We start from the raw sequence: 27196 nt of genomic DNA on the forward strand, positions 1-27196 counted from the left end.
GCACAAACAAACATGAATAGATCACACTGAATGACTGCAGACAACGACTGTGAAAACGCTGGCAGCAAGCGCATACGCCGCAGCGGGCGAAGGTACGTGCGGTCTATCGCTTCAACGGAGAATGAGCGGCGAATGCACAGCGCATAAAGGTCAGAGCCGTGTGGAGATAAGAGACCGTGCGGGCGAGCGACGAGCGCGGTTGTTGGCAGAGTAGAAGTGCGCCCCCCCCCCCGCTCCCTCCGGCGCTGGCTTCCCGCTTCCTTGCTTGCGCGTGGGATATTGAGTGCGTTCGCTCTCCGTGATAGCGCGCGTCCCCGCACGCTTCCACTCGGGCATACGGCGCGCGGCGAAGATTTTACCTATACGGAACCTGACGGCAACGGCGACGACGACGGCGACGCCGACGGCAGAAATCCGGTTGAAGTGTCCATATAATTGCTATCGCAATAAAAGCACCGTAGCGTCTGGCGCGGCGGAGCAAGATACGGGCACAAGAACCGACATTTCGGGTGGTATGTTCGTAACTTCGTATCGGAGACAACGGTGAGCTTGGCGGCTTTACTTTCGGAAGGGTCAGGCAGCGAGGCTTCGGAAAGCGGGAAAAGCGCCACTTCGGCCCGAGCACAGTCGATGATGGCACGATGGTGAGACAAGTCCCAGGCGAGAATGATGTCATGTGAACATGAAGAAAGCACGAAAAATTCAACAACATATACAACGTCGGCAATGAGCACCTCCACCAAATGTGATATGGCGATTTATTAGACGTCTCACGCAATCGAGGCAGTCCACGAACGCTGATGGTGCGCACAGTGACAGACGCAAGAGCACTTCTTCCTCTTCTTCACTACACCAGTAGTGACCATACACCATATCGTTCTCGAGACTTCGAGCCAATCGAAGGTTTTGAGAGCAGCCGTAGACTTTCCAAACCCGCCGTGGTTGCTCAGTGGCTATGGTGTTGGGCTGCTGAGCACGAGGTCGCGGGATCGAATCCCGGCCACGGCGGCCGCATTTCGATGGGGGCGAAATGCGAAAACACCCGTGTACTTAGATTTAGGTGCACGTTAAAGAACCCCAGGTGGTCAAAATTTCCGGAGTCCCCCACTACGGCGTGCCTCATAATCAGAACTGGTTTTGGCACGTAAAACCCCACAATTTTTTTAGACTTTCCAATTACGCGACCGTAAAGAATCGATACTTACGGGGAGCATAGATTAGGCATTAGTTCGTCTGAGTGGGTTTCTATTTTGATGCCGGTGACGACTCCCTTGCACGATATATAGGGAGCTGCTACGTATGCGGAGACTTGGTACTCCTTGCCGCCGAGTTCTAGGGATATGATGCTTTAGAAGCGGAATACCAGCTCCTCGTTTGGCGAGCTGGCCATGGCTGGGCTGTGGTCGTTGCGGATCCTCAGCGTGAGTGCCTCGAATTCGGTGGCGGTGGGATGGGCTGCAGCCCAGCGCTCGGGCGACCTGATGGGTGTGTCATTTGCCGAAGTTCCGGCCGTCTCGCGGACAGAAGACAACCTTGTAGTCGAACAGAGGAAGTGGCCGTGGTTTTCGTTCGTGTCCCGGCTTACTTGTGATTTGAGTTCTCCGGTCGAGGTTGTCATAACTGGGGGCTGGCTGGAAGCGTGTTGACGTTTTGCGGGCCGTGGTGACCTAGTCTCCCCCGTCGTCGTCGGTGCACTCGCCTTCTAATGAGGCTGCGGTGCTGATTTCCACTTTGTCGGAAGTTCGGATGTCTTCATGTAACGACCAGGCCGGCTGCGTGGGAGTTCCTTTGGGCCACGCCTAGGGATATCCCCTACTAGGTCTCGGCTTTCCTCGATTACGACGGGCGGGCGGGGTCAATGCCGCAGTGGGTGGGCGGTGCTGTGGTCACTGCGGCACACAAAGGCTCTGTCTGGTTAGGCCTAGCTGGGTGGCCCTCACCTCGGGTCTTCGCGAGGCGATAATTTACGCGAAATAGATTCCCGGATGTTTCTTGGTATCGGTGTGATAGCCAAAATCATAAACATGTGACATCAAAGATAAAGTGACCTGTCCTCCCAATCTTGGAGCGACACGTACGCCTTTTACCACTGTGGTCCCTCTGTTCCTTGGTTTACGAGTAGGACGGTGTTGTGTCCGGCTTTGGCCTCTCCGGACCTTGAATTGTCCAGAAATACTTGTCCTGTAATGCCCAATCAGCTGTTCGTTTTCTCGAGAGGCTGGCGACAAAGTGAATCACTGCGGGAAGTCGCTTGCCCTAGCATGATTGGTCAGAATGGCGCTTTTGCTGACGAAAGCGCGTTACTACTCAATCACGCGAGGGCAAGCTAACTGTTGACTTTCCAAACCGTTACAAAATTGCACCTCTCCGAAAATACATGACCACTTACGGCTGGTTAGTTTTCTCGATCCAGCTACAATGGACTTCTCGTTGAGTTGCTTAACGAGCCGTAGCGAAGCCAAGCCGCACTTCATCCACACACTATCTTCATGCCATCTTGCTTGACACGCATGTGGTGCTGAAACCACGCGGAATAAAGCCAAAGCGCAAGTGAAAATTTACTGAATAGCTTAGAAAAGTTTGCCTTCACATGTACAAAACTTGGAATAAATGTTGAATCTAGTTTCTAAATCACAACAGCTGCGATCGAACACCATTTTCTTATCTGATTTATTCGTTTAGTTTATTTGCCTTGTCCCAAACTGCTAGCTCCGAGAACTTGGCTTCTTTAGGTGCCAGAGCGTTTCCTTGATCACTTTTGTCTTCACGTAAGAGCGCTCGATGAAGGTGACACCGAGCTGGGTGATCTCGTAGTCTTCCCCTAGAGAGAAAATATGACAACGTGGCACCGCTTAATGAAGCATTTGCGTGCGCGCTGTTCGCGCACTACAGCTAGGTGCTGTGGCTTACCATAGAGCTCCCGAATCAAAGGAAGTGAAACGTTCCGCGGAAAACCTGCGAGAGAGAAAGAGTCACATGACATACATATAATTCCTCCCCTTTGTGTATAAACTTGTCAAGCTGAACGACTCATGAGGTCTCACATTCCCGCAATGTATATCTACACGAACCATCTTCATCTGAAAGTATTCTAGAACTCCACTTTCTCAGACACCTTGATTTTATTTCGAATATCACTAAAGAGTATGAAGGCGAATGCCTGCACGCTCTGGAGCCATGCATTACATAAATTTACATTCTCATTACTTGTGTTCTCCCACCAAAGGTTGCGCGTTCGAGTGCCTTAATTAACTCTACCTTAACTAACTGTGCTTCCGTTAACTTCGCCCTAAATAGCACCAAAGATCGTGCCTTGGACTCCCACCAAAGTAGAGGGTTGGACTCCCACTAGAGGTCGTGGGTTCGAGTGCTTTAACTCTATCTTTCATCATCATCATCATCAGCCTATTCATGTCCACTGCAGGACGAAGGCCTCTCCCTGTGATCTCCACTTACCCCTGTCTTGCGCTAGCTGATTCCAACTTGCGCCTGCAAATTTCCTAACTTCACCATCCCACCTGGTTTTCTGCCGACCTCGACTGCGCTTCCCTTCTCTTGGTATCCATTCTGTAACCCTAATGGTCCACCGGTTATCCATCCTACGCATTACATGGCCTGCCCAGCTCCATTTCTTCCGCTTAATGTCAACTAGAACATCGGCTATCCCCGTTTGTTCTCTGATCCACACCGCTCTCTTCCTGTCTCTTAACGTTAGTCCTAAGATTTTTCGTTCCATCGCTCTTTGTGCGGTCCATAACTTGAACTCGAGCTTCTTTGTTAACCTCCAAGTCTCTGCCCCATTTTAGCACCGGTAGAATGCAATGATTGTACACTTTTCTTTTCAACGACAGTGGTAAGCGCCCCGTCAGGATTTGGCAATGCCTGCCGTATGCACTCCAACCCAATTTTATTCTTCTGTGAATTTCTTTCTCGTGATCAGGGTCCCCTGTGGGTAATTGACCTAGATAAATGTACTCCTTTACATACTCTAGAGGCTGACTGGCGATCCTGTCCTCTATCTTTAATGTGCCTTAATAAACCATGGCTTAATTAACTTCACCTTAATTAACACCAAAGCTCGTTGGTTCGACTCCCACCGAAGGTCGTGGGTTCGAGTGCCTTTAAAGTGACTGTCAACGTTTTCTGTTGGTGTTACTTGTAATCTGCCCACTAAATATCGCTACGTACGCAAAACCGCGCACGTTGCGTGCGTGGCTGTCTAAACTAAAGCTGTCTATTGACATTTGTGTCGCCACGAAGATGAAAAGAAACCGTGAATTGCGTTTCAAGTACCACGAGTTGACATGAACATCTGAGATACAACATAAACGTGTCAACCCTACACACGACGTTGCACCTTCTGTTAAATACCTCAGCAGAAAGCCAGCGCCACCTACGTGACCCATGAAACATAACCTCAAGAGTAATCCAGGCACCTATAGAGAAAGACCCTCCTCGAAGGCTCAGATGTAAGTGGAGGTATAGCTACGCAACGCAATGCACAAGTTCCTGTAGATCAGACCACCCTACCGCTCTTCGGGCCCCAACCAACAAAACAAAATATGGTGTCAGAAGACTGAACCTTACGGCCTGCAACGCCGTAAGACCCGCCCGAGCTTGGAAAGTGATTTAATTTGGTGTAAAGGTAACTGGCGCGTGCATGTTCTCTCGCGCATCCGGTCTACGCAACGCGACACACGCAGCGATCATCTCAAGGAGTTAATTGGCATTGGCACGGTACAAGGAAACGTGCGAGTACAGCCTAATGATTAGAGCATCGGGGTGCTTCACTTGGACACCTATAGAGTCGATCCCAGCATCGGGGTGTGAGCTAATCGACAAGACAATAGCAGCACGCAGCAGCCACGGTCACGCAAGTCCTGGAGACCACGCACAGAAAGCTTCCTTTTCAAGCGAAGCTTGTATACGCTAGCCTGCGCCGGCGATGTAACGCTAAAACTCCGGCTCCAGTGGCCGCTCGTCGGCGCCGGAGATTGTCATTAGGCACGGTGCCAGCTGCGTAGGCGCGCGCTCACGCCACGTGCGCAGCCAATCAGCGCCGTTTCGATTCCGCCGAGCCCGATGGGACGGCCGCGCATTGTCGGTACCCCCGAACAATAGGCAGCTCTCGCCCAGTGCCGACGGGAGATCGCCCGTGAAAGGGGGCGCCGTCGACGGGCCGTTCCTACGGTGCGAGCCGCTGAAGCTGCGGCACCGCGCCAACGCCGAGCAGATCACCTGACCTTCCCTTGGCCACGGTCAAGCTACTCACAAGAAACATAACTGTCAAACACAGGGTGCACCCAGCAAAAGCTTCGCTTACCCCCATTTTCTGGTATACGGGAAAGGCCGACGATTTTTAAAAAAAGTGTGTGTGCGTGTGTGCGTGTGTGCGTGCGTGCGTGCGTGCGTGCGTGCGTGCGTGCGTGCGTGCGTGCGTGCGTGCGTGCGTGCGTGCGTGCGTGCGTGCGTGCGTGCGACCAGGACTGCCGCACACCATGCGTCGCCCATTGGGCGCTCTGTCTGAACAGTCAGCACCAAGGTGTCTTTCCTAAGCTGGAATAAAATATCCTTCAGGCTCTCAGTGCTCACCTTGGAAACCGGTGTCGTCGTACTCGGTGGTGTACAAGGCGTAGGAAAAATTGCGCGCCAAGAGGGACTTCAGAAGCGCGACGTACCTGCGCAAAAAAAAGGACACGGCGTTGTCACCGGCACCCAAGCAACGTGTCGCTCTCCTCACCGGCCTCTGTCCTCCTCCCTGACGGACACTAGGCCACCACGGTCCCACACGATGTCCATGGTGCCTTCGCAGTCCCTGCGCCCAAGGCCACGCTGCCACTTTTGAACGGCGTACGACCACCGTTGAAACATTCGATCTTGCGGCTCTTGTAACTGTCCTCAAGAAACTACTAATAAAGCATTTTAACCACGGGCATTAGCCCCTGCCTAGCAGAGCATTGCAGTTATGTGCGCGTGCGTGCGTGCGTGTATACGTTATAAAACTTTGATTGAGCAATTTCACTGCGAAGGAAATTCTAGAAGCATGAGTGAAATACAGTTACCAGACAATATAGATGCCAAAGGTGATGGATTACTGATTGAATAAGGTAACACTAACGAATTTCTCTTGAGGAGTAGGAAAGTGTGGAGGAGAATTTGTGTACAGCAGAAGCATTAATTCTGCTTTTATTTCCGTTGTCTTCTCTTGTGGGTCTTTATATATCATCTTCATCTGTCTATATTTATGTCCACTGCAGGACGAAGGCCTCTTTAAGCACTTGCTTGAAGCACGTTCAAGCATGTTGAAGCACTTACTTGCTGAAGGTGTACAAGTCACAGATGTAGATGCTCAACATTAAGTCGGGTGTCTGAAAAGCAAAGGAGCCCAGTTTATTTTTTCAAATGACGCCATGCTTTCAACATCAGCGCATCAGCGCAGAAAAGTTGCTGCTGAAAACACAAAGAAAAACTATAGCATCGCCTTGTTCAGCAAGGTTTTCCGCTCAGTGTTTAACTATGCATGTGTAACTGCAGGGTACTGTTGGTCATTTGCAAACTAATTATATTTTGCTAATTAACAACACGCGCATTAATGAGCACGATCGTGCAGTATGCATGACAAAATTATTTCGTGACTGCCATCTGAATATTTTTGAAAGCATATTCAGGCCACTTTCCTGTCCGTCTTTCCTGTTTTAAAGGCCAGGCCTTTAAAAGGGGTACTTTACTGATTTTTCCGGTCTCAAACAGCACTAACCAAAGAAGAGAGACCAATACATACCTGGATGTCTCTTCTACGTTACCTACCTTAACGATGTCCCAAACTATGAAAAAGAATCAACTGCTTCAACTTTGTTACTGGTGTTAGTAAAACGGTTTATTCCGTTCAGCTTGTAACTCCACATTCTGAAAAACTTAGCAACTTGCCATGCCCAAGCATCTGTCCTAAAGATGTGTTTCGGACGCGACCAACATATTTGCGAAAGAGCCTTTACAAAACGCCTGTTCCCCCGACGCACTAAACCCTTGAACATAATTTACCTAGTATCTTAAACAGGTACAAGCGTACCATGGGCTTTACTTTGAAAGAGCATAAAGAATATTTTCGGAACATATAGCCTTATATTACTGTTAACTATAGATGCAATGCCGACTGTACAAGTGGTTTTCTTTTCAACGTCGACTAAACTTCGAACCTATACTATTGTTGGAAATGGATATGTTTAAAATTTTTACTGTTGGTATATCTGTGCGCTGTTGAAGTCTAATCAGTTTATTTTTCTATGTGTGTTTCTATGACGCCATGGTTTATATATGTGAGTATATGTGCAAGAATATGTGCATGTTACCTGTATGTGTTATTAATGGCTATGTTTTATCATTAATCTCTTTCATCTCCTGAATGCACCACTGGTAACAGTTTCCAAGTTGCCCGGGCACAGTCAAGCTGTCAAAAAACAGCTTTTTGCCCAGGTATCCCTACCAGAAATGTGTATTTTTTTCTGTAAAATAAAACTGAAATGAAATTAATTGATGCGAATTACGAAATACCATGAGAAAACATTCGCACATATTGTCTACTTTGCACTGAATGTCCATGTCACTGTACGTCTGTGCTCGCCTTGTCGAAGTCCTCTTGGAGAACAGGCCGCCCTCGATGACATATGAAAGCGCCAATATACGCAATCTTTCTTGTAGCTAGAACAAACCTGACTGCAAAACTTATTGGGCATACAGATGTAACGAATGGCATATTTTTCGATGTCGTCTAGAAATAACCGAAGCATACTTATAGCGCAATGATTAGCTATATTATGCTAAGTTTTAGATGTTCGATTTAGGCAAAAGTTGTACTTATGAAGTTCTATTTGCCTGTGTATAAACACAGCATCACGAAATAAAATTCTCCATGTACATAGCGTGGCAGCAAAGTCGCTCTTTTCGCAGTCGATTCCCCATCGTGTTCGGGCTGTTTTCCACAGCAGCACCCAACCAGAACGGGCCGTCGTCGCTTCGTTACGCATCACACCGACGGCGACACTTTAGTGGTAAGTGTACATCTTTGTATGTGAGATGGCATCGTAACGTAACCCTCCCCGTCGCCGCCCCCCCCCCCCCCCCCCCCCATTTCGTGACGTCTCCGAGGTCAATGCCGGTTCGGCCCCGCGAGCAGCTTGCGTTATCTCCGCGCTGTCTGCGGCGTTCGCAGTCGACGCTACAGGCTTATATGACGCCGTGCCTGCTGTATCTAAAAGCCCAAGGAGCGGGGTTGGCGCAACAGCCCAACGTGGCGCCCGACGGAATGACGAAGCAAATTTGGCGGCCCAGCGGCACTGAAGCCATATGCCCACGCCGCAGACAGCAAGAAGGTGAGGCATGCTGCTAGCGGAGCCGGACCGGCGGTGACCTCGGAGACGTGACGACAGGCGAGGGGGCGGCACCATCGAGGACACAGACGCGCTTTTTGCGGCCAGTTTCTGTTTCAAGGAGCCTGCCAAGGGGAACTAATTGTTCGCGTAGCTCCCACATGAACTCCGCTATTCAAAATTTGATCGTTGAGATAGGTAGTGTCTAGGACGGGCCCCAAAGTACTCAATTGTTGTAGCCACATATTGTTGATAATTAGAAAGTTCATTACCGTAACTTCGCTAATTAGGTATGTAAGTGCGGAAATTGCTCTGTATCTAGAGGCCGCCAATCCGTACACTCTAATGGTAAACATAACGTGACCAAGATTTATATTTTTCTCATTTTAAAATTTTAGTGCCGCCAGAAAAAAGCACCCTGCATAAATGCATTTCCTTTAGACCTATGTAATCGGGACAACTCGTTGAGACTGCTTTTATCTAAGAAAACGCTTTTGCTAGGAACTTCCAGCTATTCACCTGAAAATCACCAAGTATTGTTTACAACTTCAAAGCCAGAACTTCTCATATATAATATACGTAAAATGGCGCGTACTGGATCCAATAGAAGGCTGTATTGTAACTATGTAAAACACCGTTTTGATCACTACGGAAACATCGAACACAAAAGGTAAAATTGCCAGTTTATTTTCGTTGCATCCTGACAGTTCCGTTCTTCCCATTCAAAGCTAATTTTAGAGACTGAACCGTTTATAGAACAATTTGTGACCCTAAATGCGTGTAAAGTAACATGTCGGTCTTGTCATTTTTTTAGAGTTAGATGAACGTTCATGCTTTCTTAATTCCAGAAAAGGACACTGGCAAGCGTCAGAATATACATCACATGATTTATTATATTACTTGTTTCTGTGAACCAGCTTCGGTTTCGGCACACAGGAAATGAACGCATCATGAATTCATAATACATCGCCTTAAAAAAAAAAAGACGAATAAAAACGCGCGTACAACAATTTTTTTTCTCAGTAGCAATGGCGTTATTCCTTATCCCATTGCTACAAAACGTCAGCGAATTTCGCTCTATGTAATGACGTCCTGATCCTGTTGATATTACCCGCTCCGCATTTAGAGACCAGCTTTTGTGTGTACTAAAACGCTTTGTGTTTCCCGATATTCCTGATTGCGAAGTGTTATTCCTTTGCGTGCGAGTGCTTTGCGTGCGAGTGCGAGTGTAACCCCATTTGATATGAATTAATATAGCGTTTGAGAACATAAAGCTAGCTGTATGGCACTATCTGTGTGGTATAAAAATCTAATTGTTTTCAAAGGCATTCCATCAAATAGGATTAGGGAACTGGACCCGTTTACTCCAGTCATGTTTAATCGCGTGTGTACTTGTTTGGTCCATCATTTGCACCTATTTGCTCCCCATTTTGGTCCACTATGAACGAGTTCATTTGTAAGAGCAGAATGCATACAACATGAACGAGTTTGTATATACAACGTACGAGTGCATGTAGCAGGAACACTATTGGTGCTTTATTGTATCCTATAAACGTGCTGTTTTGCACAGTACTCATTTAAACTAACTCGCTAAGGACACCGGAAGGTATCTTGCTGGTGGAAGGTCTGCGCATCAAAAAGCACATTTACAAAACATCAGTCAAACTGCTATCGGTGTTACATTACTACAGAACTGAACATCCAAATGGAAATTCCAGCGTAGACTCCGTGTTTCAACTCCGCGCGAAGCATCCAATACGCACAAACTGCACTACTCAGCCCAGTGTAACCGATGTTTAATCACTGATTAGTTGACGCTGTATCAAAGTTTACATACAGACCTGCGCTGTGCGAGGATCCGGACCTGTGACGTATCCCTTTATAGCCTTGTCTTCCATGCCGTCACATCCACTAACCCATTTAGCTGTACCTTGTAGCGCTAAACTGCACACTCACTTGCAGGATCTTGCAGCCGTTTACGTTAGAGTGGCCTTCCAAGGGCGTCAGGTCGTTGGCGGCAAAGAAGCTACGAGCCACTGTCTCCAGAAACTCGACACCCACCACTCGAAAGCCTTGGTCGTAGAACCTATGCAGAAAACACTTCAGTTGTCGGGCTCTATTCTAGACTGCAAGCGACACAGTGTTTGGCACGGTAACACAGTGCACTGAATGTCCCATGAACCTAAGAACCCCTCCTGGCATATTAATATTGTCACATTGCTCTGCCAAAGAACAGACAAGTGAAAATTACGTAGAATCTCCTCAGGGAGTTATCTGAATGATGCGTAGGAATTTCGTAGTAACTACGTGGTGTTGAGTGCTCACACTCAACACTGCTGGTAACCCTAGCACTGCTCAGCGGCTGCGGTCGTATTCGCGACATTACGGTAACTGCGATGCGGCGACACGAACTGCTGTGGAAGGTGGCGCAACGTCAACTGATGAACGTGACAAGACGGCAAGTTGGGCCAGTTGGTTGGGATTCATCTTAAGTATCGTAACAGCGCAAACAATACAGGGACAAAAGGACAAAAGTGTTGTCGTCTTTCCTTCCTTTTGTCCCTGTATTGTTTGCGCTGTTACGATACTTAAGATGAATCCCAACCAACTGGCCCAACTTGCCGTCTTGTTGCAATATATTTCTTGTACTCAGGGCTCTTTTCTTTGTGTTGTCGTCTTTCCTTCCTTTTGTCCCTGTATTGTTTGCGCTGTTACGATACTTATGATGAACGTGAGCCGTGGAAGAAGACGACAACGAACGCGCGAGCAGTGGCACGAGCGCGACTCTGTGATCACGTGGCGTATGCGATAAGGCACGCACTAGGCACACCTTTAGTAAGCCAGAAATGTGGAGCAGCCGTGGCTTCGGATCGGAACGTCATCAGCGCACCTGGCGCCGCCACCTGCAGTAGTTTGCTTGCCTCGTCAGTTCACGGTGCGACGCCTTCCGCGGCAGTTCGTGTCGCCGCAGCGCTGTCGCATATACCGTAATGGCGCCAAGACGACCGCAGCCGCTGAGCAGTGCCAGCATTACCAGCATTACCAGCAGTGTTGAGTGTGAGCACTCAACACCACTTCGTTACTACGAAATGCTCACGCATCACTCAGATAACTACCTGAGGAGATTCTACGTAATCTTTTGTCAGATTATCGCACTTTTTTTGAACACCACTCAATAATAACGCCGGCTCAGTATAGCTTCAGGTCGGTGTTGTCGATAAAGACAGCATTGCTACCGCAAAACAAAATTATACTAGCCAACATAGAACACAGAAAAATTTACTCTAGGCCTCTTTTTTTTTACTTTACAAAAGCATTTGACCAGATTAATCCCCATACTCTGTTACAAAAATTACCGTAATACGGCGTTCGGGGCATTAGATTGGATTTCATTACGAGTTACCTGAAGAATAAGCAACAATGTGTAACAATAAACACAGAACAATCCTCTGCAAATATTACACAGGGCGTACCCCAAGGAAGCATATTGGGGCCCTTACATTTTATTATTTATATCAATAACATTGTAAACATAAATCAATCTGTTCCCTTTGTTATGTATGCGAATTCGACTACCTTATTTTCCATAGGGACGGACACGGCGACCTTGTTTTTGTACTTAACACATTCAATGATTTGTGCGTATGGCCTATACTCGTAACTATTTATAAATAAACTTTTTTTTTAAAACAAAGGCCGTTCTTTTCTGTTCCAAGGAAACCAAGTGCCTTACTAAGATTAAAGATTGGGCGACTTGGCTTTGAAGCATGAGGTCATAGCAACGCGAATTAAAAGTTATAGACAGAGAAAAAGTTAAGACAGAGACAGAGAGAAATTCTGGGGTCTTACGTGCCAAAACCACTACATAATTATGAGGCACTCCGTAGTGGGGGGCTCGGGAAATTCCGACCACCAGGGGATATTTAATGTGCCCCCAATGCGTGATACACGGGCGTTTTTGCATTTCGCCCCCTTCGAAATACGGCCGCCACGGCCGGGATTCGATCCCGCCACCTCGTGCTTAGCAGCGCCACACCATAGCCGCCAAGCCACCACGGCGGGTAGAGAAAGAGAAATGTACATTGTCCTCGTGTGTCTCTTTCTTTGTGTATATGTGTTAGTTCGCACTGCTATTACCTCATGAAACCATGCGCGCTGCTACAAAAAATTATACTGGAATAACACTGTCGCTGACCTTTCTTCGACAGCGAAACGCCTGGGAGTTATTTTCCATGAGCACATGCTGTGGGATTCACAAAACGAAATGCTACGAAGCAAGTTAAGCATACTATAGGCATACTTCGGATGTGCCAGTCGTTCCTCCCAGTTATTCAGAAATTGAGAATCTATAATGCACTTTTTGGTTCATACTTACGGTATGGGCTCTTGTTGTGCGGTACGAGTACCTGGCAATCTAAACCAAAATTGCTCGTACTTCAAGAGAATGCATTGCGCAATATTACAAATGTCGAAATTAATGCTCATACTTAATATTTGCTTAACAAATGTAAACATTTAAGATTTTAAAGTATACTTGGTCATATAACTAAAATTAAGAAAGGAAATGGAAACCTTAACTGTACAGCGTGTTTAGAGCGAAACGCTTCGTCCCGAACCACTAGACATAAGGAGCACGACCATTTCCTTTTGCCGAACAAGCTATGCTATCAAAATGTTACAATTTAAAAAAAAACTAGATGATGGGGTTTTACGTGCCAAAACCAATTCTGATTATGACGCACGCCGTAGTAGAAGACTCCGTAAGTTTGGAGCACCTGGGGTTCTTTAACGTGCACCTAAATCTAACTACACGGGTGTTTTCGCATTTCGCCCCCATCAAAAATGATACAATTTACACTTCTACACGCAGTTAATGAAGTTAATGTAACATGAAGGAAATTGCGCCTCCTTTCGCGAAATGGCGGGTTCATTATGGTGTTTTGATAATATTGTTCGGAATACATTATTCTTTATTAGCTAATACCAGCAAGACGCCCCATTTTATATTTTGCATTTCTTCTACTCTTTTGTACCTTACCTTCAACACACTTATTGCATTTTTAATGCGACGCTTTGCCACCTTCTTTCGCTGAGAGGTGGGGCCAGTCAAGCTGCGTTTAAAATCGCAGCTCTCTTTCGCGCCTTCAAAGCGCCATTTTTTTTTTCAAAGTGTGTTTCTCAGAGCAATGTAACATGGTTGAGGTGAAAATAAGCTCAAACTCAAAGCCACTACCCTACACTCATCAGCAAGATATCATGGCCACTGAACCACAGCTAGTAACAAGACAGCGCTGTCGAACACAGCGCAGACTTGTAACAGCCAAATCGACTTCCTCACCACTTGAGTTCGGTAGCGTCTCCGCACATTGGGAGGAACACGGTTCCCTCACGCTTGCCAGCTAGGACAGCGTCTGCGTTGTCCCGAAGGAGTCTGTTGAGGAAAGAGGGAAGAGCACAGAAAATGTCAGCGAAGTCTTAAAGCTGTAACAACTTCCTTGACATCATTAAACGATACGGAGGACCGAAACTACTGCATGACAGCTTCGAATAGGTTTCCAATTTGTTACAAACAAAGTAAAACCCTATTGCTCTACGTAGACTCGCAGAATAGCTAAAGCCAAATCAAAATACGAGAGAAAGCCCGCCTGGGCCATTCGAAAACATTTGGACAAACAACTATTCTATATAGAGGTACATCAGGAACGCGAAATTAATGGCTTACAGATACTCGATGGACACTTAGTGTATTTCTTCAAATACGCTGTCAACGGTAATTTTATGTTTTCTTGGTGATCATTAGTTCCACGTATGCACCTTATCGCTCATGAGTTTTTATTGCATCGCCTTTATTACCGCCTGTTTAATTATTTTTTGCGTGTGTGCAAGTGCGTTTGCGTGTTTCATATATAGGTGCAACGTCCAGCAAGATTTCTTGCAGTAGCTGCGTTTGTATCAAGAAACAGTTCGGTGTTTTTACCAGTAAATACATGAAATTGCCCTCTATTTCGGCTCAGTAATAAATTACAACAATTCTATGCTTTAACAATGAACAACCTGTGTTTTACTGCTCTTAATGCGTTGCTTTAGATCACGTTTGCGTTTCGTTGTTGTTCTTGCTGTTTTTGTTCTGAGCCTCGCATTGAGGCTGACGCTGGGCACGCGCGAAAATTGAGCAACCGTAAAGCTCGACCGCGACACGCACGGAGTTATACATTCTGAGTGCCACAGGCGTTGCACGCGAAGCATCCAGCGCAGTGTGTGCGTACGTACGCGTAAATTGCACAGCGTTGTAATAGTCCTTACAGAATAAGCACTTAAAATTTTGCGCTAGCGTTACAGTTACTTTGGATATAATAATTCTAAAGCGCTGCACAGCAACGAAGCGAAGATCATGTGATGCGAAAGAACAACGCACTTGCTTTTTCATACCTGCTATAGTGACTGGTGTCATGGCGAGCACACAATTCTACAGTATTTCGCAGCCGTACGAAGCCAGGCAACTTACATCTTTCTCCGGATATTTCCCTAGTGCAGCATTGTGAAACAGGGGCCGAATTCACACAGCTTTCATGCTATCCCGGCCGTTCCCCTAATATAGCATTGAGAATGGCTTGAATTTGTTCTTATGAACAATTCTAGCGTGAAAACTGTTTGTGAATATGGGACCTGATTCACTTTACATACCCGTGACCAAGAGTACCAGCCATAATTTCTGAGAAAAAGCTTTATTTATTTGCAGCTTGGTCACGCACCCTGAAATGAGCTACCGCAATTCAAACTTGACTACAGAAACATTCCAGTGCACTTGTCAATTTTCAGCTTCGCGTCTATTAAAGGAACGATATGTTTTTGTTTCGAGTGGTCCGTACACTTTTGCTCACGAGTGTGCAATTTTCAAAGCGCCCTTCTTGATAATGCGGACCGCGGCCAGTACTAACACAACGTTCACTCAGTTGCCTGGCAATGCTGTAACAATTTTATCGCTGAGTGAGGTCGTATCGGCGGTCCATTGTTCCACAAATAGTGCTATAAGCCAGGCGGCGTCAGTATTCGTTGTTTGCTGTGCCAGCTTATCGCGCAGCTCTTATGTAGTTGGGCTTCCGAAGGCCGTGGGGCAATGCGCCTAGCTGCTTTCAGCTATGCAAATAAGCCTTTTGAATTGAGCCAAGGTGCTACAGCTACAGGTGCTGTGGTATTTTGCTTTTTTTTCGGACAGATTGCTTTGTGACCTGTGCAGGCATTCGAGTGAAAGTTGTGTAAATTGGGTGAAAATGTCCTTGAATATGTCTTATGCTGGCATATGGTCACAGCCAGTGGCGTAGCCAGAAATTTTGTTGGGGGTCTCAGGTTGCCGCGCGGCCTCCTCTTTATAGAATTTGTCAAGGGATCAAATACATGAATAATAACTGCATTGCCAATGGCATTGTACATGAGATGCTGCAAACGAATTATTAAATGCTACGCACTGTCAAGTAAATTATGTATTTTTTCATAAAAGAATATATTCGTATGTCCCAAAAATTGTGGCAGCAATAACTAATATCAATGCTATCGCGTTTTTTTTTCTATTTAATAAGTAAAGAAAATATCACACGAACTTTAGAACTATATCAGTTCGAAACCAGCAAATCAGTGCATGTAGCTGATATGAAAAACGTAAAGTCCATGAAATGAATAAGTTGAGGACAAATATTTTGATGAATCTTTGTCATTCAAGAACCTTGTTTACATTTTTGCACATATGCAACGGCCAGGAAAAAACCTCAATGACGCTGTCCCTCGTTGCAATAGATTGCGCAGGAGCGGCTGTTACCGGTCGTGTATTGTAATTACACCGAGATTATACGGTGTAAGTACTAATAAAAGTAGGAGTTCTGCAAAATATACATTAGACATGCGAAGACGGAATGCATTATACAAATGCGAAGATACAACTCGCTAAGGGGCAAAAAAGAGTCGCTGAAAACAAAGTTCACTGCTTGTATACACAAAACCTCGCAACAAGATATTTAAATATACGTCTAAGTCTACAATAAATCTACGTATTTAAGCAAACGTCACTGTATATATTGCGTCAAACAAGACAAATAAACATGTTGCGCAGTCGCAGATAGTAAACTTTGCGCATAGAAAGACAGATGATCCAGGCAAGAACGAAACTATGATCGCAGAAATCGTGATATGTACCCGGGCCATGCAGCGGTCGCTACAGCGCCATGTGGGTGGAATAATACAAGAATAATGCAGAAATCAGTACGAAAATGTGTAATTTAACTGCCTGCACAGCGGCAATAATTATTCTGCACCCAAAATTAAAGGAGGGTATTGCATCGTTTCAAAAAAAAAGAAATAAAAGCAGGTAGCTAAAAAGGAAAGAAAATGACAAGCGAAATCCACAGATGATGCGGCAAGTTGAACTACCCAATATCATAGTGTGTTTTTGGCAAACGCCGCGTGGGCCGGGCTTTCAATGAGCAAGGTTGGTCAAAATTGGTTTTAGATGTCCTCGTAACTTTCATATTCGCATGATAATTTTGATCATGATACTAACTGCTAGAATAAACGGCTAAAATTTCTGCGGTTTTAAAAGCCAACGAACAGTCATACGTTTTCATAATTACAAGCTTATGGACCTGAAGGAACAGAGCTTTTTACTTGCATTGATTTTTGCGGCTTCGCTATCTAAAGGACAAACTTCTCTCGGCGGGGAAGTTGAGCGAGGCGGTCAATGACTTTGGACATGTTGATGCCGACGTCTCTGTGGGCGTATAGAAGCGCCAGCCTAACCATGCGTTCCACAGACATTGTAGAGAGCGCAAGTTGTTTTTTAGTAAACTCTTGTTAAAAGATATTCTCTCTGCGCTGGCAATGGTCACTGGAAGGGTGACCCATTTACTTTCTTCTGTTTTCTCATATTTTACTTTGCCTGCCCTGGTCCAGCTGATCGATCACATTAGGCACGCTTCGTGAAAATGTTTGGAGAAAATTATCAGCTGCTTGCTCACAGTCACGGTGATATTTAGTATTTTCGTGTGTGGAAGATTGCGAGCGCGTGCTTTCAATTCTGGAACGGCTTGGACACGAGGGCTCCAGTGCACGCATGTTGACCCAAGTTTATAAGAGCATTAACCCCATAAAGTTCCAGAATTGAAAATCTAAGCACGCCTTTGGAAATGTCGGTGCACCTTACGCGCCAAAAGTTTATGAGAACTTTATACCCATAAAGTTCCGGAATTGAAATCCATGCGCTCCGTAGATTCCGCGGCCGCTGCGAGATGCCGCAACGCGCCCGCTCGCTATCGAAAAGCCTTTGAAAGTTAGTGATCGGTTGGGGCTCCTTGCGTTACGTGACTCCAGGTGCAAGGGCATTGCCACGAAATCCAGCCAGAGTTCGCAATTTTCGTGCCGAAATATCTTTTCGAGCGTGAAAAAGACATCGTAGCCAGAATCCAGAATGATTCCCGGCGTCGGTGGTAGTTTTGGTCGGCGGTGCATGCCCCCCCCTGGCTACGCTCCTGGTCACAGCAGTATAGTCAGTGCCTCGGTGAATGCCTACATGCCAACGATAATGACGCTGGGAACTTGGAGGCAGGGTTTTCGACGTCACTTCACCACTGTGCGATACGTTTGCGAACTTCTGCGCTCTCAGAGTCTGCTTGGCGCGCATAACCCCCCCCCCTCCCCCCGCAATTTACCAAGGGCAAAACGTGTGTGTATATAGCGCAGATTCAGTTGAACTCCCAAGTGCACATTTCCGCAGCGACATAAATTATATGTGTAGAGTAGTGCTGGCGAAGTTTTTTTTTTTTCTTCGCCCTATGACGAGGCTGAAGCACAGTATGACGACATGGGCCGGCGATGACGAAACAATAATGAAGACGACGGTCGTCATCGTGAAATGGAATTGATGAATGGACGAACGGCCCCAACAACTCACTTTTGAGTTTTTACCTTGTCGCAGTAAAAATGTGAGTTTATGGTCACAGGTCCTGTCTCATGCTTGTACTTCTGCTGGTTAACTCTCACTGTAGCTCAATCTCGATCGGAAACCCTTATTTAATTTTCACGCAGAGAAGCAAGCTTCATGTAAATACCTGACATTAGGGGAAGTATGGTTATGCCCACGCGGACGCGGCAGTGTGCTGGTGGGTACGCGAAGCATATCAAGTATTGAAAATGAAAGGTTTATTTGGGCAACATTCTACATCGCAAAACGGAACAAACAATTTCGGGTCAGTGAGAGCGGCGATAGTGCGGCCGGCGGTCACCAATTCACCGGTCACCCGTTCAAAATCAATCAGCGGACCATGCTCAAAACGCGTCACATACAATCTGCTCAGTCTGGTCTTGTAACAAAAAGTTATCTCATATACATGGAAGGGCACGAAGGACAAGCGCTAATTTTGCAGCTGTTTTATGATGGTCTTAATTTCAAGTCCCCCGGCATTAAAAACAATACCGGTACTAGCCTATGGGGGAGAAACTCGGTAGTTAAGTACGAAACTTGAGAAGTTAAGGAGCGCACTACGAGCGAGGGAACGAAAAATAGTAGCCTTAACATTAAGAGAGTGGAAGAAAGCGGCGTGGGTAAGAGAATAAATAGGGGTAGCCGATATTCTAATTGACATTAAGAGGAAGAAATGGAGCTGGACAAGCCATTTCATGTTAAGTCAGGTAACCGGTGAAGCACAGAGTCTGTGTTACAGAATGGGTCCCAAGGAAAGGGAAGTGCCGTCTCGGACGGAGGAGAATTGAGTGATGTAATGAAATCAGAAATTTTGCCGGGAACAAATGAAATGAGCTGGCTGGAAACAGGGGCGATTGACGATCACCGGGAGAGGCCTTTGTCCTGCGGTAGACCTAGATAAGCTGATGCTTCCGATGACGATGATAATTCTTCGAAGAAAGCTTTTAGCTGGCGAGCTCCTATCTAAATACATGGAAACGGGGAAATCGTTTTTATCAGCAACCACTGCACTGATTTCGATTAGGTTTGTTGCACTTAAAATAAAAAATTGCACCAGAGTGACTGTAGAAGAGGATTTTTATCATTATCAGCCTATTTTTATGTCCACTTCAGGACGAAGGCCTCTCCCTGTGATCTCCGATTGCCCCTGTCTTGCGCTAGCTGATTCCAACTTGTGCCTGCAAATTTCCTAACTCCATCACCCCTACTAGTTTTCTGCCGTCCTCGACTGCGCTTCCCTTCTCTTGGTACCCATTCGGTAACTCTAATGGTCCACCGGTTATCCATCCTACGCATTACATGTCCTAACCAGCTTCATTTTTTTCACTTAATGTTTATTAGAATATCGGCTATCCCAGTTTGTTCTCTGATCCACACCGCTCTCTTCCTGTCCCTTAACGTTAGGCCCAACATTTCCCGTTCCATCGCTCTTTGTGTGGGCCTTAACTAGCTCGCGAGCTTAATGCAGCTCTGAGCTTAAGCGGTTAATGTTTTTACAAAAATTGTTGAAATTTCCAAGATTAAAATAAGTATTGTTGAAGTTTAACTCTATAACTCAGCAATAAAAAAAACGTCATGATTCTGCAAGCTGCACTCAATAGTAGGTGGTGGTGGTGATGATGATGAAGCAGGCGGGGTTAGCCTGGCATACATAGCCAGCAATTATTCCGCCTGACCCTCCTTTCAATTGAGATAAGGGGTGTGTCACCAAGCGTAGGTGGCTTTGAAACGCTGTGCTCAAGTGGTCCAGCACAAGAAACTTTACTTCGGCAGCTGAAATGTTGTGTTTCGCCGGTAGGTGGGGTACACTGAGGCTGCAGGTAACGCCCGAAAAAGACCATGGCGGGTCAAGGCGACTTCGTTTAGGCCATTCCAATCCTAAAAATCGGAAGGTGTTCAGCACCGCATGGAAATGGGAGCGAGTGCTTGCTCTTAGCCGCCGGAGAAGAGCCTTGCCTGCGCGGGACTCGCCCAGCCTTAATAGCTGCGTCAGCAAGGCCTGAGATGCCAAGAGGCGGAGTGGAAGAGAATCTGCTATATTAGTAATTTTCTTGTTTGAAGCCGCCTGTGGAACTATCATCGCCAAGCGAAGTCCCTTTCTGTGCACTGCCTCCAAACGCTCGAATTGACTCGATGATGGTAATATCATCGGGAGCTGATAGAGGATGCGGCTTGTTATCAGTGAAGCGTTCAGCTTAAGCCTGGACGCATAGGATTGCTTCCCCAACGTACACCTGCCAAGCGAAGAAGTGTGTTGACACTTTCTACTGATGCAGCGACAACACTTTCGATGTGTCATGGTCTGGCCGCCTGGATCGCGTAGTTTCCTTTACAACAGTAGAAAGCGCCGCAAATTAGTCTTTCCATCAACTTTGATACACGTGATGTTAGCGATACTGGCCGACATGTGGCGGGGTTCGCAGGACCCTTTCCGGGCTTGAGCACTGGCACCACCCATGCTGTCTTCATCTGGCAGATCAGCAGGAGTGGCGAACCCTCTGTTGTCTCAAGCATTCCATACCATGGATACGCCATTCACCTTTCGTGAGTCGGATTTGGCGCTTAGCAAATTAAGAAAACGCTGTGCTGTGGGTCCCGATTCGATCAGCAATGAGATGCTGACAAATCTGCCATACGAACGAATACCGTGCCCTGCTGGACATATTAATCACGTCTGGAGCACATGAGAGAACACAGAAGCAGATGATTTGAAACTAAAGAACCTCAGCGCAATGCGGAGTTGAGCGGAGCGCAAACTAATGAGAAAAAAGGGAAATCCTTCTGGGAAAACTGAATACAACAGGATAAATGCTGTCATCCGTCGTCACACAAAAAGATTAAGACGAATTCAATGGGCTGCTTTCTGTGAGAGCTTATCGGCGTTTACTCCCATGACAAGGATATGGGGAGTAAGGAATAGCCGATCCGGAAAAATTCGCCCGCACAGGTCATTCGAAGCACTTGCTTTAAAGCAGGCGAGAAATACCTCACGTCGCCTTACCAGTGCAAGACCTTTGTTCTACCTCCTTGGAAGTCGCCGCTGTGCAAGTGTGCCTAGGAAACCGAGAACTCAGTGAGGTGTCGGTGTATATCGTCGTCTCGCACCAAATACTACAACTAATGTAGACAAAATTGTTGTAATACACGTCGTTCTAAAATATACCATTAGCTTGTGAGTAGGACTTTTGCAAACCCTTTGTAAGCATTGTACAATTTCATGTAAGCTATGCACCTACCTTCCAAATCTGTCCACTTGAGATACTCTAACAGATGCAATTCACTGAACTGCAATATCTATTGTTGATGAAGAGTTACAGACTTAAACATTTCGTGCTTCAATTTCTATAATTCGCCGATCTTCTACAAATTTTTTTAGCCTAGGTTCTAAATAAAAATTCTGCTGTCTTCTGCGGCTAGAATTTAACTTTCTCTCTCAAATGCAACAAAATTGATTAAGATCAGTCGAATGTTTTTATTTATTAAAAACATTTCTGCATTTGCATGTACTTTAACAGGACAATCTGAATTTGCCCAGGGCTAGAGCTTCTTCTTAAGTCTTCTGGAAGCTGCTAACCTATTTGTAGTGCACTTAACGATCACTTGCTCCGAGCGCACCTACCGTAACAGACGCCTGATAACACGTATAGCGCTCAGAGAAGAATACTTCCAAGATAAACAAATCACACGTGGGAATATCATGGCTGCTGCACTCGAGGACACTTACTGCGCTGTAAACACAGCGTGGTATTCCCATCGTGGTCTCAGCGATAACAACTTAGGACTTGAAGCTGTTATGGGAAACACCCAAACGTTTTCAACCTCCTGCTTTGGTCTTTTGTAGGTATCGGGAGTTATATTATTTTGTCACACAGTTTTGCCGCTCGATATGGCTCTAACAGTAGATGTTCGAACAATGTATTTTATCGCCGAGGTTATCTGCAATGCAGTGAACCCCTCGGTTGTATATTCGAGAAAACGACAGCGTCATGGCACTGCTGCCCCAGAAATTTTTCCATTCACGAGAGCGTTGACAGGAGCTCCGTGTTTGTCAGAATTTTGTTTCATCACGCAGTACGTAAGAATGAACTCACTTTGGAATCGCTTTTTCTCACGCTCCCAACTGTCTCCTGACATCCACAGTTGGGAAAACATTTGGCTAATGCATGCTTCGGCTTCGTTTGGCCAATCAGCAATTGATTTCTCCATTGTCACGCGGCTTCCTAGCCCTGGTTCATTAAGTCAACTAACAATAGATATTTTTCGTTCTTGCTGATATATTCGTGAAAAAATAACCACGTTTCTTATTTACACCGTAGCCTCATGAGACCCGAATACAGACTATGGAAAATAATCACTCTTATAGGTAGTTTTTAATGTCTGCTGTTATGTTATGAACGTGAAAAAAACAATTTAAAATTTAAATACCACCGTTGGACTGCAAAACCTGCGTCTCAAAGTTCGTGACAAAAATAACTATCTCCTCATGTTTTCTATGGTAAAACTGCATTTAATCGCCTAAATGCAGCGATTAACATCAAACTACGTGCAGTACATTGTCATATTGCTGCCGCGTCGGGTATTTTCACGCAATCTGAGTTATTTCCTAGCTTTTAGACGTTTCTAAAACTGCACGAAAAAAACAAGAACACACGAAAGAAACACACACTGCGCTCGTGGTGTCGTGTGTGTTTCTTTCGTGTGTCCTCGTTTTCTTTCGCGCAGTTTTAGCTGTGAACCAATTAGCCCGCCAGAACGTCATACATGAGTGATTTCGAAACACACCTCAAGGTTACTTTCCGCCCTCTGGGACGACACAGATGTCTACATCAATTTAGTGTCAAATTTCTCGAAAGCGCATAGACAAGAGTATGAGTGAGCCACTTATTTACAGTTACACATGCACCGTACTTCATACCCAGAATGAATATTTTGCGTAATCATTTCCGAGTGAAATTCAAAAAAAAAAGTTGAGCGCAATGTGCAATATATTGCACAAAGGGTCTTGGAAGGATAGCGCTATAAAAATGATACGAATAAATCTGACGAGCTTCTTTTTTATTCTGAATTATAATTTATTAGGTGAGATGCTGGCTGTAACAGGCATTGCCAATTTTTTAGGTATCAAGTTTTTTTTTTATTGGGTGGTCAAATACTCGAAACGCCAGTCTTGTGACTAATTAACTGTCACAATCATCTGTTATGATACGTGACTGTGAAATATTCGCATTTAACGTAGCTAATTGAATTTAATTGTTGATTAATGTGCCCAAAAACAGCGTGCAAGCCTTTTAATTTGGTTCACAATTAAGAAATAGAAAGAGACAAGGAACAAAATACATATGAATTACAGAAGCCATGCAATACTATTTTTAAAAACAGAGGTATCATACATGAAAATGTTAGCATTGCCATTGACTCATACTGCTAAAAAACATTGCAATGAAGTTATGCTATCAGACTCAGATTACAAATTTTATGAGTTCTAAACAGACGATTCCGCCAAAATCTCCTTTTCCGGAAATAGCGTGAAGCAAAATCGGATTTCCACTATACATACATATGAATACACGAGATAACTTTATCATGGGCACATCCGGCTTCTGTATTTAATAAAGATTTAAATGCGAAGCATTTCTTGGCGAACATTTGGTACTTTGAAAGTATCTGTCTATCTATCTATCTATCTATCTATCTATCATCTATCTATCTATCTATCTAGTCGCCTACGTCTTTGTTCTCTCATGGTCGTTTCGTTAACTTGCTATGTACCAAAATTGGCATACTATGACAAGAGCGTATGGCGAACATAAATGATATGTCATGGCATGAATATCATGACATGCGTGTCATGTAGGTCATGAAACAGCCGCCTACGTCATGGTGCTCTCATGGTCATTTCGTTAACTTGGTAGGTGCCAAAATTGGCATAGTATGACAGCAGTGTATGACGAACATAAGTGATAGGTCATGACATGCGTGTCAAGTAGGTCATAACAATGACTCGGCGAAAAATATTAATACTAAAAAACCATTGAAATGGGTTCGGACGTGGGTACTAAGTGCAGGAAACACTACAGGATGCAGGTAGAAGTAATAGCCATGAGCATGACTGAGCAAAAATGACAATGAATCAGCGAAAAAACATTAACATTCAAAAAACACTGAAATGGGTTCGAACGTGGGTGCTAAGTGAAGGAGACACTTAAGGATGGTGGTGCAAGTCATAGTCATGAGCATGACTCAGCAAAAATGACAACGACTCAGCGAAAAGAGATTAACACTCAAAAGCCACTGAAATGGGTTCGGACGTGGGTACCAAGTGAAGGAAACACTAAAGGATACTGCTAGAAGTCATATTCATGAGCATGACTAAGGCTTTCGCCTAAGTTGTCTTAAATGTAGCTAAAGTGACTCCTGAAGACTCATGACATGAATGTCATGAGATGCATGTTATGTAGGTCATGAAAGAGCCGCCTACGTGGTCGTTTTGTTAACTTGGTAGGCTCCCCACACACTGCTTCGCATAACATAGATTCCCACAGGGCGTGGGATCTGCCGGCTTTTTTTTTTCTTCTAGTACTATTGGCCTCCATAACACCTGGGAAGAAATGAGTGAAGCGCACAGGGCCAGCCAGCTGGAACGCCTTAAGCTGACTCAAACAGGAAGAGCAGTACTTCGCAAACTCGCATACAGCGAAAACTTTATAGCAGACTCAGACGTGAAAGCCCCATTGCCGCCACTTCTCCGTGACTCTATTTCAGTCGCTCCAATACCTCGAAACATGCATGCAACACACCACAAAGACAGAAGACAAGCAAGAGTTCGAGCGCTAAGCAAGAAATACTCAAGGAACCCCAACACGAGATATACAGATGCGGCAAAATACCCAGGTAGAAGAGCCTACGCAATTACCGTGACCAACAACAAAGGGAATGAGCTAGTCGCTGCCACCATACCGGCCAGAAATCCAGAAACGGCGGAGGAAGTGGCCATCATCCTCGGCATCGCCACATGCAAGGACACCGCAATCATCTTGAGCGACTCGCAAACGGCATGTAGAAACTTACAAAAAGGCCGAATCTCTGCCGAAGCCGTGAAAATTCTAAAAGAGCTATCAAGACGCCAAGAACTACCCGAAACCTACGTCGTATGGACCCCAGGCCACGAACACCTGGCAGGAAACGAAGCAGCACATGCTGTCTCCCGAGAACATACCAGCCGGGATTTCCTGCCGCACGGGATCCGGAAATCGACGAGGGTGGAGGACATTCCCATCAACTACGCCATAATACTGCAACATTACCGACTCGAAAGAAGAGAATATCCTTTACCACATCCAAAATTAAGCAAGGAAGAAGCCACCGCCCTCCGCAGACTACAAACTAATACATATGTCCATGGAATTATCATGCACCGGATGCATCCCACTAAATTCTCATACCTATGCCGATATTGTGATGTACCAGACACCCTACAACACATGGTGTTGGTGTGCCCACACCGCGAGAAAAACAGTCAAGACGATGCCTCAGAAACGATACAAGCCACCGAAGAAACGTGGGAGGCAATGTTAACGGCACAGAGCCTGGAGGATCAGCGAAGTCTGGTGGACCGGGCCCGGGCTGCGGCATTAGCCAACGGCTTTCTGGACTGAGAGAGCCGCCCACCTAGGGCGAAGAAAGAACACTTTCTCGCTGTTTCTAGCAATAAACGTTCATTCCTCCTCCTCCTAGTACTGTACTACTACTACTTCTGCAACAACTATCAAGAATGCCAGAGAAGTTTGATATTTTCTGACAAATTATTTTTGTTCTCAGAATGCGAATGCTGCAGTCACTGGGACTGAATATATTGTTACGGTGAGATTCTATATACAATGGATATATTTACAAGGCAAGGTGCACAACGCTGCAGCAATGGTAAGGCGAGCGCGTTCACACCAGATACCAACACCGTCGTCGTCGTCCAAGCACCGACCACAGGATCGCCGCTCGTGACATTACCCGACGGCGGCAGAAGCACCGTCCCGGTGCAATTAGGGCTCGGGCCGAGAGTGGTATGGATTAAGGCGCGAGACAGACTATGTCACTAGCGATTGTTGCAGAGGCTGGCATAGGATTTAGCGAAGCGGTCTCATGGGTAACATTAGTGACTTTGCGTATGACGCGGTAAGGGCCAGCATAACAGGAGAGGAGTTTTTCGCATAGGCCAACGTGACGTGACGGGAACCACAGCAAGACGAGCGATCCCGGAGGGAAGTTCACCTCCCGGTGTCATAGAGACATTTTTGATTGACCTGTGAAGCCGACAAGCGATCGCGGGACACCTGGTGGGCGATGTCAGCACGGGCAAGAGCATCACGAGCATAGGCAGAGGATGTGTCTGCGTGAGGATGGAGTATGGTGTCCATGGGCAATGGTGAGTCGTAGTCAAACAGTAGATAAAAAGGTGAGTAGCCAGCTGTGTCATGACGGGAAGAGTTGTAGGCGAAGGTCACAAAAGGCAAGGTGATGTCCCAGTCTCGGTGGTCCTCCGACACGTACATAGCAAGCATATCTGTGAGAGTACGGTTGAGGCGTTCGGTAAGGCCATTTGTCTGTGGATGGTACGCAGTGGTGAACTTGTGATTGGTCGAACAGGAACGAAGAATGTCGTCGACTACTTTAGACAGAAAGCAGCGGCCACGGTCCGTGATTAACTGACGAGGAGCACCGTGGCGCAGAATGACATTGTGAAGAGTGAAATCGGCTACATCAATCAGTAGCACAGCTGGTGGGAACTGCTCATGTAATAGCGTACCGCGTTGCATAGTCAGTGGCCACTGCAACCCATCTATTTCCAGTGGTTGACATGGGGAAAGGC

At 45.9% G+C, this 27196-nt stretch overlaps 1 protein-coding gene across 1 annotated transcript in view; it reads right to left on the reverse strand.

The window, feature by feature from the left end:
- Positions 1–2651: 2651 nt before the first annotated feature.
- LOC119441015 (probable thiopurine S-methyltransferase) overlaps positions 2652–27196 on the reverse strand; it is a 29592-nt gene continuing 5047 nt past the window's right edge. Inside the window, exons 3-9 of the mRNA XM_037705762.2 lie at positions 13705–13797; positions 10323–10452; positions 6316–6368; positions 5741–5815; positions 5593–5678; positions 2911–2955; positions 2652–2821 (exon numbers count right to left, since the gene is read on the reverse strand). Coding sequence (XP_037561690.1) covers positions 2706–2821; positions 2911–2955; positions 5593–5678; positions 5741–5815; positions 6316–6368; positions 10323–10452; positions 13705–13797 — 598 coding nt within the window. The 3' untranslated portion in view covers positions 2652–2705. The remainder of the gene's footprint in view (positions 2822–2910; positions 2956–5592; positions 5679–5740; positions 5816–6315; positions 6369–10322; positions 10453–13704; positions 13798–27196) is intronic.

The sequence above is a fragment of the Dermacentor silvarum genome, chromosome 2 (genome assembly GCF_013339745.2).
Source record: "Dermacentor silvarum isolate Dsil-2018 chromosome 2, BIME_Dsil_1.4, whole genome shotgun sequence".
Lineage (NCBI taxonomy): Eukaryota > Metazoa > Arthropoda > Arachnida > Ixodida > Ixodidae > Dermacentor > Dermacentor silvarum.